Source organism: Rhipicephalus microplus, chromosome 8 (genome assembly GCF_043290135.1).
Source record: "Rhipicephalus microplus isolate Deutch F79 chromosome 8, USDA_Rmic, whole genome shotgun sequence".
Taxonomy (NCBI): Eukaryota; Metazoa; Arthropoda; class Arachnida; order Ixodida; family Ixodidae; genus Rhipicephalus; species Rhipicephalus microplus.
In genome coordinates this window covers 1,579,198-1,594,533 of record NC_134707.1, presented here as the reverse complement: position 1 = coordinate 1,594,533, position 15,336 = coordinate 1,579,198, and the positions used below count along the sequence as shown (strand labels likewise).

Genomic DNA, 15,336 nt, shown 5'->3' with positions numbered 1-15,336 from the left:
GATTATTTGTATGTTTGAAAGCCGTCATGTGGTTGTCATTTTGTGCACTTGCATAAAATTTTCATTAATTAGTATGGCATGTCTTGTTTTTTTAGGTTTGAAAAGGCACGTTTGAAGATTGCACAGAAGTATAATGAAATTGAGAAGGCCCTGATTGCCGAATTTGTGCGAGCGCATCATGAGGGTGACAAGGAAACCATGAGACAAGTGGCAGCTGTGCTGTCCCACTTTAAGGTACGTGTTTTCGCTTTTCCCATTGGCTGCCTTTCTTAGCAGTGGCAGTTCAGCAGTTTGATGCAGGCCTAAGGGTTGTTGTGATGCCTGAATCATTAGGAAAACAACATCAATCCACACACATGGCATGGTTTCATTAGTTACTATAATAATTTTTGGCATAAGAGATCACCAGCAATATGCTTGAAGTCTAGAAATGGCAGGGGAGAGTTATTAGTAAAGTTCGCAACACATAGCAACTGCAGGATTATGAATACTTTCTACTCAAGATGACAGAACTGGATGTGGACATAGAAGAGTTCTAGTAGTGACTAAAGAAAAGATAGTAGAAATGGCAGGGGAGAGTTATTAGTAAAGTTCGCAACACATAGCAACTTCAGGATTATGAATACTTTCTACTCAAGATGACAGAACTGGATGTGGACATAGAAGAGTTCTAGTAGTGACTAAAGAAAAGATAGACTTCGTACAAGAAAGGCATGCTAGTTTAACCCCTGTTAATTAGGAAAGCCTAAAAGTTTGGACGTGTTCTCTAGTTCCAGCCAGCATATTCAGTGATAAATGGCAGCATACTCTCCTTAATTCGATCATATTTAGCTGCAATATGGCTAATTTGGAAGACTCTCGGAGCGCACTAAACACAAAGCACCGCAAATGTGCAATGGAAAGGAAAGAAAATGGCATTCACAAACAACCAAAATGGACACGGGCTTTCAGAAAGGCTTTGTTGCCATCCTACCACAATCATGTTGTTGGCGCCCAGTCTTTATAAAACATCCTTGTTGGCGACCAAGGCTTTAGCGACTGTGGCGAACTTGTTTTGTTTTCGATTTTACTCCTTGTGCACAAGCAGTTTCTGGGCACAGTTTGTTATCCTGAGAGTTTCAGATTTCCAAGATATATCCAGTATCCTATAAAAGTGCTTTAAGCTAGGCGTAAAAAAACCAGCATATTCAAAACGAGTTGTTGAGATCCACAGAAAGCTGTAGAAGTCTAGTGCTCAGAAAAAAAAAAAAAAGACAAAGGTCAAGGTTAAGCTTATCTTTGACAAAATGAAAAAAAGTTCCGCAGATCCCATATAGTTTCAAAAACAATGCGTTATGCTTAGAATGCGGGGAAAAGATGAATGTCTTTTATTTTTTTTATTGAGTAAGACGTTATGAAGTGGCACTATTTATATGTACAGATCCATGCACACGCATATCTTAAACAGCTTCATTTTTAAAACTGGACAAGTTGGTAATCACTCATTGTAAGAGGCAAACAGCGTGAAAAATGAAGGCAGAGAAGTACAGTCGAACCTCGTTATATCGAACGGCACGGCGATCGCAAAATAGTTCGAGATATCCAGAATTTGATATAAAAAAATCACGAAAAAAATGCGTCAACAGCTTGCTGAAAACAACCAGCGAACCGTTCAAGCGTGGTGCAGTAAATACTCACTTGAAGATTCAAACATGGTATTTATTGTGTTGGTTTAAAAACTGAAAAAGAGTAGCCTGCTTTTTGTTGGCCATGGCGTGTTTGACGACTGCGTCCTTAATATAGTCCAGGCGACCCATAAGTGATAGGCCGGTGCCTTCAATCGCGCCGCAGTGGCGGCGCACAAGGGCCAAGGCACCTACGACCTCAGCTTATATCGGGAGCGGGGCACCATCAGCGCTTGCGGGATCCACCTCGGCAGAGTCTTCATTTGGCTGCTCAGCAGTAGCTTCGGCGACAATATCCACATCCGTAAGCTCCGCGCGCGACAAGCCTAACTCCGAACGCACAAACACTGCGAGCACAACGACCGATGCCTGCCGATGATACGGGGGAGGAGCTTGCAACAAGTGCGCAGTCTGCCGTTGACACCATAGAGACTGCAACGACTGCAAGCTGCAAGGCTGCGGCGTGAGTCAGGGTGTAAAGCGCGCACATGGCGCGCCCATGCCGGCTCGCCTGACTGCTTTCCCCTCCATGGCTTTCCCTTTTCCGGCGGCAGCGTGGGCCGCGTCCGAGACAGTGGTCTGCGCCCTTTCCCTCCTATACTTTCCTCCTCAATCGTTACCTCCCACTCCCCCTTCCCCCACACGAAGCCGTGTCGGTGCCTTCGTTTTGAAAGAAAATAACAGCTCCGCGCTTTTCACTTTCCTCATTCAAGAACCTCTATCGCAAGGTTGCGGCGCGCGCACGGCCCTACGTTAAAGTGGCACTCTCGGCGCCATCGATGTGTGCAGCATTCGTAAACGCCCGCCGCTCTACCGCTACTTTCGAGAGTTGCGGAAAAGCTCGCCGCCTGTCAATAGAGTGCGGGCGGTTTGGGGTGGCTGAGTTCGATATATCCATTATATGTCAAACTTTGTTCGAAATAAAAAATCAATAATGCATGCGATTTCCCGCGTAATGTAGGAACCGTTCGATATTTCATTTATTTATTTATTTATTTATTTTGTAGTGGAGCATACGCACTAACGTGTATGCGCCTTCCAAAGAGAAGGAAAAACCCCGTGCTCTGATTGCCTGGGCCGCCTTTTGCCAGACTTGTCGTACGGCCATTTTTCGTTGCGACATCGTCGCGACTTCTCCGGTCCAATAAACGTCATCACATTTGGTGGAGGCTGCTGAGATCCCCAAGCAGACCTGGAGCTCCGCTCTCGCAAGTTGCCCGAGAGACCACTGCAAAACATGACTGACGCAGTCGCCAACCAGCCCATCCCAGCCCAGCCAGCACCACCGGCTGTCCCGTCTACCTGCCCCGGCGCTACTCGCCAACGGGACCCACCAATCTTCAGCGGCAGTGGTGAGCAAGACGTCGAGGACTGGCTCTCCTTGTACGAACGCGTAAGCGCCAGCAACAAGTGGGACAACGACTCTAAGCTCGCCTACGTTATATTTTACTTGGCAGACGTATATAAACTTTGGTTTACGAACCGCGAAACCGCCATCGCCAACTGGTCCTCCTTTAAGACACTCGTCACTGAAGCGTTCGGCCGACCAGAGGTCCACAAGCTCCGCGCTGACCAGCGCCTGCGCCACCGAGCCCAGCAGCCTGGCGAGACATTTACTAGTTACATAGAGGACGTGCTCGACCTCTGCAGGCGTGTGAATCTATCTATGCCCAAAGAAGAGAAAATTCGGCAGATTCTCAAGGGCATCGAGGATGGCGCATTCCAGATGTTGCTAGCGAAAAGCCCGAACACTGTGGCAATCCTCGTAAGCCTCTGCCAGAGCTTTGATGAATTGCGCCGTCAGCGTTCCATCGCCCGACAGAGTGTCCCACCGCCGGATTCGATCTCGGCCGTCACACTCACAAATGACAACGTTTGCCAAGGAAGTCTGTCCAACCAGATCAAAGACTTCATCAGGGAGGAAGTCGCCCGACAGCTCTCCCTGCTGCCGCATAGCGACGCGCCCACCGCAAGCCTGCCTACGACACTGCAGCAGGCCATACGCACGGAAATTTGTGATGTCCTCCCTACAGTGCAGGCCCCTTACCTATGCACTTCAGTAGCACCTAAACTCTCAGCTGTCGGCTACGCACCACCTGCACCACCTTCACCTCTTAGCTACGCAGCTGTGGTTGCGCGGCCCCCACCGCATCCAGTCGTCTTATCAGCTCCACCTCCTCCGGCCTCGCCTCCAGTTTACAGGCCCTCACCTCGCTTTTTCCATCGATCTAATGAGTGGCGCACCCAAGACAATCGTCCTATCTGCTTCACCTGTGGCATCGCTGGCCACATTGCACGCTTCTGCCGCCGTCGCCCCACACCTGCAAACGCATACTTCGGAACTCCTATACCTACGCGCCGCAGCAGGCCACCGCATCTGCATATGAACAGAGGCACTCAGACTCGGATCGCCGCCCATCGACTGCTCGTTTCCCATCCCCTCGTCGCCGGTCGCCATCGCCTATGCGTCGTCGACCACCTCCTGAGGAGGGAAACTAATCAGTGCAGTTCCGGAGGCAAGAAGTGCAACTTGTGCGCAATTCCCAAGGCCTCTGTTTTCGCCGAAAAATGTTGTTGATGTCGATGTTGAGGGAGTCGCCACATTAGCGTTAATTGATACCGGGGCCGCCGTTTCTGTGATGGACGCCAAATTTTGTCGGAAACTGAAGAAAGTGACCACATCTCTCTGTGGCATGGTGCTGTCCACGGCTAGCGCGCAACGCATTCATCCCTCGGCTCTGTGTACGGCGCGCGTCGTCATCCAAGACGTTTTGTACGTCGTACAGTTTTTTGTTCTGTAATCTTGCTCTCATGACCTTATCCTCGGTTGGGATTTCTTATCAGGTCATGAAGCTATTATCGATTGTTCCCGTGCCGAAGTGTCCCTTGTGCCAACATATGAATTTCCACCACCCGACCGGTCTCCTCGGCTCTGCAAACTCGTCGCTGACGACGACATCACCTTGCCCCCGGAAGCTTCGGTCCCTGTAAGCCTTTCATGTGTGGCGCAACCTGACACCACGGTGGTGTTTACGCCATCTCCTGTTTTTACTGAACGCAAGGGCATCGTTCTCCCATTCGCCGTTCTTACAATTGCATCTGGTTTAACCGTAATGCTGGTTACCAACCACTGCAACTACCCCATCAGCTTACTTCGTGGTGAAACGTTGGGATATGTGCTACCTGTCGACCATATCGATGATATTATTCTTACCGACGAAACGCCATGTCACATTGCCGCAATAACTCATGCGTCTGAGCCATCAAGTTTGTCAGCCTTCGACAATGCTATTGACGCAGACCTTCCCCTCTCGCATCGCCGCCAACTTGTTGCTCTCCTTAAAAAGTTTCGCTCTTCTTTCGACTTTCAAGAAACTGCTTTGGGCCGCACCACAACTATCACTCATACTATTGACACCGGCTCACATTTGCCTCTGCGACAGCGTCCTTACCGCGTTTCCGCCGAAGAGCGCCGCGTCATTACGGAGCAAGTAGACGACATGCTTAAACGTGGAGTGATACAGCCTTCTCAAAGCGCTTGGTCATCACCTGTCGTTCTGGTAAAGAAAAAAGATGGCACCGTTCGATTTTGCGTGGACTATCGCCGCTTAAACAACATTACGAAGAAAGATGTCTACCCGCTACCACGAATAGACGATGCTCTTGACTGTTTACAAGGCGCCGAGTACTTTACATCCTTGGATCTGCGTTCTGGGTATTGGCAGGTGCCAATGGCTGAATGTGATCGCCCTAAAACAGCCTTTGTAACGCCAGATGGCCTATATGAGTTCAAAGTGATGCCGTTTGGGCTCTGCAACGCACCTGCCACATTTGAGCGCATGATCGATACCATCTTGCGTGCCCATAAGTGGAAAACTTGCTTGTGTTACCTGGACGACATCGTAGTCTTTTCGTCTGATTTCCCGACACATCTTGTTCGCCTCCACGAGATTCTGACGTGTCTAACTTCTGCGGGCCTACAACTTAACTCCAAAAAGTGCCACTTCGCAGCACGAAAACTAACCATCTTGGGACATGTCATCACAAGAGACGGTGTTCTTCCGAATCCCGATAAGCTTCGGGCTGTCGCTGACTTCCCGTTGCCCACATCACTGAAAGCCCTAAGAAGTTTCGTCGGTCTCTGCTCTTACTTTCGTCGCTTCGTGCCCAACTTCGCGTCCATCATCGCACCTCTAACAAGTCTGCTCTCCAACAGCAAAGGTATATCTGCATGGTCACCTGCATGTGACGACGCATTTCGCCAGCTGCGCCGCCTGCTGACCTCACCACCCATTCTCCGTCACTACGACCCCGCTGCTGCCACAGAAATTCACACCGATGCAAGTGGCATCGGTCTTGGTGCAGTTTTGGCACAACGGAAAGGCACCCAAGCCGAATACGTAGTCGCCTATGCAAGTCGCGCTCTCAAGAAGGCTGAATTGAATTACTCCGTGACAGAGAAGGAGTGTTTGGCCATAATCTGGGCCTTGACGAAGTTTCGCCCGTACCTTTACGGCCGCCATTTCGACGTGGTCACAGACCACCACGCTCTATGTTGGCTGTCCACATTGAAAGACCCGTCCGGACGCCTGGGACGTTGGGCACTTCGATTGCAAGAATACGACATCCGTGTAGTATATCGTTCCGGTCGCAAGCATGCAGATGCCGATGCACTTTCGCGATCGCCTTTAACCCCAGATATGGCTTCTCTGTCACCACTTTTTACCACCTTGTCACCAATAGACACCACTGACATGCTTTCGGAGCAGCGTAAAGATCCATACCTTGCATTGTTACTCGACTACCTTACCGATCCGTCTGCTGTCCCTTCCACGAGAGCGCTACGCCGACAAGCAGCCCACTTTTCCGTGCGAGACAGCATTCTGTACCGCCGCAACTACATGCCTGGTGGTCGGAAGTGGCTCCTTGCTGTTCCAACTCATATGCGCTCTGACGTCTGCATGAATTTCCATGCACACCCTCAAAGTGCTCACGCAGGTGTCCTGAAAACCTACGAAAGGCTGCGCCAACGATATTACTGGCGAGGAATGTATCGCTTTGTGCAGAAATACGTTCAGTCTTGCACCACTTGCCAACAGAACAAGACACCTCCGCGGCACCTTACTGGCATGTTACAGCCGCTCCCATGCCCGGCTCGCCCATTCGACCGCGTGGGTATCGATCTCTATGGCCCCCTCCCATATAGTCGCTCTGGAAACCGGTGGATTATTGTCGGCGTCGATCATCTGACACGCTACGCTGAGACTGCAGCTCTACCAGCAGCGACCGCCCACGAAGTTGCACTCTTCATTCTCCGCAGCTTCATTCTCCGCCATGGGGCTCCACGGGAATTACTCAGTGATAGGGGTCGAGTGTTCCTGTCGGAGGTCATCCAAGCTATTCTCGCTGAATGCAACATCGTCCACCGGAAATCTACCGCATACCATCCACAGACGAATGGTCTCACTGAACGGTTCAATTGCACACTTGGCGACATGCTGGGGATGTACACCTCCTCCGACCACACTAACTGGGACGCTGTCTTGCCTTTTGTTACCTTCGTTTACAACAACGCGACGCAAGCGACTACCGGTTTTTCCTCGTTCTTTCTGTTGTACGGCCGCGAACCATCCCACCCACTCGACACCATACTACCGTACCGCCCTGAGGTATCGGAGTGCTCCCCGCTTTCGGAAGTCGCCAGATACGCTGAAGACTGCCGTCAGTTGGCTCGGTCTATGACAAGTGAGGCTCAAGGTCTACAAAAAACCCGACATGATGATGCTCATCACATAGCGCCTACGTTTCGTACTGGCTCCCTCATGTGGCTTTGGGTGCCCCCGCACGTTCCTGGCCTGTCTTCTAAACTTCTGGCCCGGTACCATGGTCCATACCGTGTCATTGACGCAACCTCACCAGTGAATTACATCGTCGAGCCCCTAACACAATCGCCAGATTTGCGCTGTCGAGGACGCGAGACCGTACACGTCGACCGTCTCAAGCCCTACTACGACCCCCTCATTGTGCCTACTCCCTGAGTCGCCAGGATGGCTACTCTTCAACCCGGGGGGTATTGTAGTGGAGCATACGCACTAACGTGTATGCGCCTTCCAAAGAGAAGGAAAAACCCCGTGCTCTGATTGGACGAGAACCTGGGCCGCCTTTTGCCAGACTTGTCGTACGGCCATTTTTCGTTGCGACATCGTCGCGACTTTTCCGGTCCAATAAACGTCATCACAATTTATTTATACAATACTGCAGGCCTAGGGCGGCCCAAGCAGGAGTGGTTTGTTTGTATATCAATGATGAAAACCAGATTTAAACAAAAAAAAAAGAAATACAAATTGAGAGCAAGAAGAAATAGGCAATGAACAATCGAAGAAAACACCAGAAAACAGGAGAGGACTAATCAGTGCATATTTCAGACATATGGCACATAAGAAGGTAAAAATCAAAACAGGAAGAAAAAAAAAAAAACGAAGCAAGGCAGCAATGATCATAACTGTAGCGTAGCTCAGATTTTACACAACTAGATATGGGAAACCAATCACAGGATAAAGGCACCGTTACAAATTTATTCTGTGAGCTGGTTAAACAACTGAAGAACATTATTTGATAAGGTTTCAGATGGTAAGGCATTCCAATCACTTATGGTGCGCGGGAAGAAGGAATGTTTGAATTTGTTTGTGCGTGCAAAAATTGAGTTAATTTTAAAAGGGTGAAAGTTCCTGGAGGGTCTATGGGGCAAAAGGTTTAGATAAGGAGCGGGGTCGAGTGCAAGTTTACGGTTCCAAAGCTGATAAAGAAATTTTAGTCTTGTTATTTTACGGCGGCTCTGTAAGGTCATGATGTTGTTTGTTTGCATTAAAGAGCTAGGCGAGTCATGTCGGCGGTAACGATTATATATGAACCGTACAGCCAGCCTCTGAATTTGTTCAAGTTTGTTAATGTCTTTTTTAGTGTACGGGTCCCAAACGATACACGCGTATTCAAGACGAGGCCTGATTAGCGTGTTATATGCAAGAAGTTTAACATGGGAGGGGGATTTTTTTAGTTTGCGACGTAAGAGGCCGAGCTTACGCCGAGTTGATGCACAGATTTTGTCGATATGCATTGACCAGGTTAGATTATTTGTAAATGTTAAGCCGAGATATTTAAAGCTATTGGTTTGAGAAATTTCGACTCCCTTTACAGAGTAATTGAACATAAGAGGACATTTTTTATTGGTTATGCGCATGTACACCGTTTTAGTTTAGTTAAGCTTCATTCCCCAAATGTCGCACCAATTAGATATTAAATTCAGGCTGTCGTTGAGGGTAATTTGGTCATTAGTTGATTCAACAGCTCTGTACAGAAGACAGTCGTCCGCAAATAAACGAATAGCAACGCTTTCGTGCACACAAGAGGTTATGTCGTTTATATATACCAGAAATAATAAAGGCCCCAGGACACTTCCCTGAGGCACTCCGGAGTTAACTGATCCAAGATCTGAAACCTGACCACCGACATCAACAAATTGTTTTCTATGTTCAAGGTATGAGGCAATCCACTTTATTAGAAGATGCGGGACATTAAGTGTATTAAGTTTATAGAGAAGACCTGAATGCGAAACCCTGTCGAATGCTTTGCTTAGATCTAGGAATACTGCGTCAACTTGGCCGGACTTGTCGAGAACTGAAGAAAAGGTATGCACAATAGAAACTAGTTGAGTGGTAGTAGATAGGCCCTTACGGAAACCATGCTGGAAGGGTGTTAAAATATTGCGGGAATTTAAAAAGTCAACCAGATAGTTGGAAATAATATGCTCCATGAGTTTGCTGCATGAGTTGAGAAGCAAAATAGGGCGATAGTTAGTAACGATGGCTCGATCGCCAGTTTTAAAAACAGGAACTGTACGTGCAATACGCCACTTGGCGGGGACAACACCTTCAGAAAAGGAAAGACGGAATATAACAACTAGAAATTTAGCTATGGATTCGGCATACCGATAGAGAAACATGTTTGGAATCTTATCAGGACCTACAGAGGATTTCAATTTAAGATTAAGTAACATTGCAACTATTCCTTCATAACTGATAAAGTCGGAGTTCAGTCCGGTTGCATTACGTATCTCTCCAATATCATTACAAGGCACTGAATCAGAATGAACGGATTGAAAGAAACATTTAAATTCATTCGCAATCAGCTGTTTATCGGTTATAGTTTGATTTCCTATTATTATGCTATTAATGTCGTCACGCCCTCTCGTATTTAGGTGACGCCAAAATTTTGAAGGATTAGTTTTAATAAAATTAGGCAAGGTGGTGGAATAGAAAAATTGCTTACTTGCACGAATTTTATCCACTAGTGTTTGGCGCAGGGTTCTGGATAACGAATTGTTTACCTTACGTTTTTTCAACCTTTTGATCTTGCGTACTAAATGAATGATATCGCGATTGATCCACGGGTTTGTGCGGCGCACCTTCTTCGTTTTCACGGGAATAAAGTTATCGATGCAGAAATGGCAAATTGTTTGGAACTTGTCTCATAGTAAGTTAACATCGTTATCAGCGAAGTTGTCGAGTTCAAAGTCTAAATAATCAAGAACACTTTCGTCGTTAGACCTACTGAAGTCTTTTACAGTTTTTTTGTGGGAATCATGCCCTAATCGTCCACCCAGTTGACACGTAAAAATTACAATTTTATGATCAGACAAACCGTCTACTACTGCAACATCTGTTTCAGACAAGGTGGCACTGTAAAACACAAGGTCAAGAATTTAAGAATTTCCTTGTACTCGCGTAGGAATGTTTACGGCTTGGTTAAGATTGCATGCAAGCATAATGTCGAAAACCAAGTGGTCATCGGAAGAGGGGGAAGATAAAGAGGTCCAGATAATATTTGGAAGGTTGAAATATCCGGCAATAATAATGTTACTTTTAGAGAATCTGATTATATGATCATATAGTTTAGTCAAGAAGGAGGAATCGGCACAAGGCGCCCTGTAAACCGCAATTAAAATAAATGACTTGCCATTACAGCTTATACGCAGGCATAAACTTTCATGGCCGTCAATCTGATTTAACGGATCAGCACTTACGTTACACCTAAGAACAACAGCAACGCCTCCGCCGTGCGAAGGCCTGTCCCGCCTATGAATGTGGTGGGAAGGGGGAACAATATCAGAATCGGGTATTCCATCATGAAGCCAAGTCTCCGATATTACGGTCACGTCAGGATCATGGGTTAGCAGGACAGATTCAAGTTCACTAGCTTTATTTACAATGCTTCTTGCATTGATGTTCAAAAGACAAAAATTATTCGGGGGGATGGCAGTAGATTGTCATGTACTGACTTCGGGGCGAACAGTGGAATAAATTTTGACACGCGCGTTTTTCACATCATCGCAAATGTACACGTCATTGTCAATGTGAAGCTTATCGTTGAGAAGGTACACGTTTTTGCCGCTGTCTTTATCTGGTTTGGCACTTTCCCGCAGCAACTTCCTTTTTCGGAGCGTTTGCCGAGAGTAGTCGTTTTCTATGAATATCTTGGTGCCTTTCAATTTCTTTGCGTTTTTGAGGATATTCATTTTTTCGTTAAAGTCTTGCAAGTACAAAATTATGGGACGACTCACACCCTCTGGACGATTTACACCTTTTTTTCCAAGTCTGTGAATTCTGCCAGTTGAGGTACATTTCACACCCAACTTTTTATCGAATACTTCGCTGATTACTCGAGTATGAAGATCAGCGTCGGATTCATTCTCTACTTCAGATATGCCAAACACCACAAGGTTTGAACGCCGACTGCGATCTTCAAGATCAACAACCTTTTCAGAGTGTTGGGTAACAGATGAACGTAGAAGCGTTAGCGTGTCATCCAAGGCAACAGTGTTTGAGGGTATAGACTTCATGCTCTGAAGAGACTTGGCTATTTCGGCGACTTGAGAGTTAAGTGCGGCTATAGCTTCGTTTGAAGCAAGCAACTGTGCATTCAATTCAGATATCGAGTTAAAGATTTTTTCCTTTCCTTCTAGAATGAGCTTTAAAGTATCAGCATGCGGGCCAGGGTTAGTCTCAATATCTCCGCAGAGCAAGAGTTTACAAACCAGAAGGCAGTCGTAAACCATAGTCATACCTGTCCGTGGGCACGGCAGGATAACAAGGAACCTGTTGTTAGATCGTACCGAGCAGTAGGAACTACCAACCTGGGCAATAAACGGGACGGGCTTGGTGAGCATAGTTGATTTCACATCGCCATGCCCACTGAAGTAGAAGCGTTGGAGACCATGCTTTATAGCTGCTGTCGTTGGTGACGTAGTCGACCGAAGCGTCACATAGTTTTCACACGGTTGATAGGCCAGGTGATCAAAAGTTGCTTCGATTCGGGGGGAGGATGAAGCAGGCATGCGCGAAGCGGGTAGCCAGAAGAAGGCTGAGCCAGGGAACGGGGGCGATGGGGGCTGTCCAGCGGAGCCAGACAACATGCCACCGATCAGCAGCACCTGGGCAATAAACGGGACGGGCTTGGTGAGCATAGTTGATTTCACATCGCCATGCCCACTCATATAGGCAATAATTCGATATAGGCAATAATTCGATATATCCGTGTTCGATATATTGAGGTTTGACTGTAGACACTAGACAAAACGAGCGCAGCGCTCGTCTTGTGTCTTTCTATTTCTCTATCATTGTGTTTCGCGCTGTTTACCTCTTACAGCTCCATATGTTTTATATTACCAGTTGTTAACAGTTGTGTAACGATATCAACAGCAACATGATTATTAGCAACACCAGGAGTGGTAAGGTTATATTTAGCGCTGGTGTTTGCACTTGTGCAAGAGAGCATGGTAGCCCTCAACACTTTAACACAAATTAACTTCAGCGATGGTACACAAATTAACTTCAGCGGATGGTGCCTAACTACAATTTACGCTAACCCGACATGACAGCTGTATCATAGGAGCACATATGTAATGTTTATAAAATTGGATAGCTAGTAGTGCAGCCACAAGTGACATTACAGGAACATTAGGGTCTATTTAAAAAGTATATCTAAGGCCTGGTGTGGCTCTGTGGTAGACTTCTCAATTGCCACACAGAACGCTAGGGTTTGATTCCTGCTGGGACACTGACATTTATTCATTGCATTCGTACGGTCAATGCTGCCGTTGTCCGTTTTTTTATCAAGCGTTAAAATTATCCATGTGTGTTCTCGCGTGTTTGTAGAATGTGGGCTGCTTCTCAAGCGATGTTGCCACTTTCGTAAGCCCGAATGGCGGCGCGAGAGCCTGTGAAGACATGGGTGTGTGAAAGGTCGACCATCGCTAAAGCTATAGCAACCTGCTCGGCTACGACGCTCATTGGCAGCCTAACCGAGGCGGCTGAGCTTTGGGCACTGTCGCCATCTACTACCGGTAATGCGAAAATGGAGGAATTACAGTACGGCGCCGCGTCGACAAAGACGGTAGATTTGTGAATCGCAGCGGTACAGTTGAGGATCGCGCGAGCATGGGCCGGGCGTCTGCCTTTGTAGTGTTGCGGGGGAACTTTTCGCGGAAATGGGTTTACCATCTAGGTAGCGCGGACAGCTCTGGGGAGGGTTACTGCGCGTTCAAGATAGGGATGTGCAGCATGCCAGCTTCGCTTAAAAGTTGGCGGCCTGCCTTGGAGAAGGAGAGGCGGGTCACTTGGGCCGTAGTCTGGGCCACAGCCCAAGTGATGCATGGGCTTGCACTACCTCTCTTGGTTTCCTGGCCACATGAGCAAAGAGGTCCACTCACAGGTAAAAAACCTCAATGAAATGGCTCATTATCGAGCGCGACAACTGATTTGCCGCAATGATCAATCAGCCACTGAAGAGCTGGGCCCAGACGTACAGTTTAATGATCCTTTACTCACCTTTAACGAAATTACCTCATACTACCAAAACTATAGAAGCCAATACCCTTTACCACATGCAAAGCTCGAATACACGCAAGAGGTAGCTTTTCGCATGCTACAGACGAAGTCGTACCCATCATGGGGCCGACCCAGCCGTTACAACTCAGACGTAGATTCACAATGCCCAGACTGCTCAGAAGTGTACTGTTCACTGGAACACAAGCTCTGGCGATGTCTTGCGTTACTTGGTGGACCTCTCACCGGTGAGTCCGACTGGGATGTTTCAGAAAACCAGAGAGACCGCAGAACCGATACGTCTTCGGTTTATTGTTGACAGAACGAGAATAAAAAAAAATATTCAGAGCGTGCCCCTGGCCACTTCTTCCTTGCCTTTGATCTCCATCTTCAATCTGTTTTCTACATCTTCCCGCCGGCCAGATTCAACCGAAGCAACCTTTGAACGAATACAACAGTTGAGTCGGCCTCTTGACTAATTTGCCTTCAGGTGTACGAAGCAAGCATGTTCTCACTACTCCATTCTTGTCTGGGAAAATCTTTTCGACCTTGCAGAGTTTCCACTGTGTTCTTTTTTGCACTTCTCCAAGCAGAAGTACATCTCCTTCTTGTATATTTGTGTCACCCTCTATTTTTCTGCTGGCACACTTAAGCTCCCTCAGGTACTCCTTTTTCCATCTGGTCCACCATGTTATCATTGCCCGTTTTCTTGCACTCCAGTAATTCAGCAAACTGCATTCTCCGAGTCTGTTTTCTTTCTGCTTGTTCATTGCTTGCCTGCCTCCTATGACGTCCGCCGGTGTGATGGGTTGTGTCTCGTTAGGATCATCATACACATAAGAGGCTAGTTGTTAATTACTCCTTCTGGTTCAACAACCACAGTCCGTAGTTCTTCTTCATCCAAAAGTCGAGCACCTATGGTTTTTGCCATGGACGTCTTGAAGCTTCTCATCACTTTCATAAGATACCCCCCCCCCCCCCCCCCCATTGAGCTGACTCTACAATAAACTTACATTTTATTTTCAGGTTACTGGTATACTGTTGCACCTTTTCATCTTCCATCTTTATTATCTTGTTCATATCTTTCTCAGATTTCTTGATCGCTCTTGCACTATCACTGTAGATAGTCGTACACAATCCTCTTCTAGCTACAAATCTTTGGAATGCTTGTATAAACGCTTCTGATGACATCCTCTTGACCAGCTCCAAATGTATGGCTCTTGTTACTGCACACGTAAATATCACAATGTAAAACTTTGTAATTTTGTCGCCTTTCTTTTCTCGAGCATCTAGCGGTCCAGCAAAGTCTATACCAACTGTGTTGAATGGCCTCGTTTGTGTTATCCTGTCAGCTGGTAGTGGTGAAATTTCTTGTGCCATTGGTCTAGAATTAAATCTCCTACATGTGGTGCATTTCTTTATCACATATTTCACCATATGTCGGGCACGCACAATCCAAAACTTCATTCTTAGGTGTGTCAATGTTGCCGCAACGCCACTGTGCATTGTAACTTGATGCGCGTTCAGAACTAGGAGTTCTGAAAAGTGACTTTCTTTTGGTAAAACAATAGGATGCTTCTCATCAAAGCTCAAATCACTCCACTGAAGCCTCCTTTTTACTCTTAGGACACCTTGATCATCTTCGAAGATGTTCGTGCCGTACAGATTCATGTTGTCATATATTCGTCACTGCATTTTGTAACGTTTTCTGCTCCTGCTTTATCAGCACAAACTCTGCCTTATCCAATTCTTCTCCTGTGAGCGAACCTGTTTTTCTTTCTTTTAGTCGGTTT

General features: G+C 47.0%; 1 protein-coding gene across 5 annotated transcripts in view; it reads left to right on the top strand.

The window, feature by feature from the left end:
* The window catches only part of Sec10 (Exocyst complex component Sec10), a 408,207-nt gene that overhangs the window by 79,212 nt on the left and 313,659 nt on the right, over positions 1 to 15,336 (top strand). For all 5 annotated transcript variants that reach the window (XR_012885431.1, XM_075870759.1, XM_075870760.1 and 2 more), the window contains exon 5: positions 96 to 234. Coding sequence is in view for 4 of the 5 variants with exons in the window: in XM_075870759.1 (XP_075726874.1) it covers positions 96 to 234 (139 nt within the window). In the remaining variant the exon portion in view is untranslated. The remainder of the gene's footprint in view (positions 1 to 95; positions 235 to 15,336) is intronic.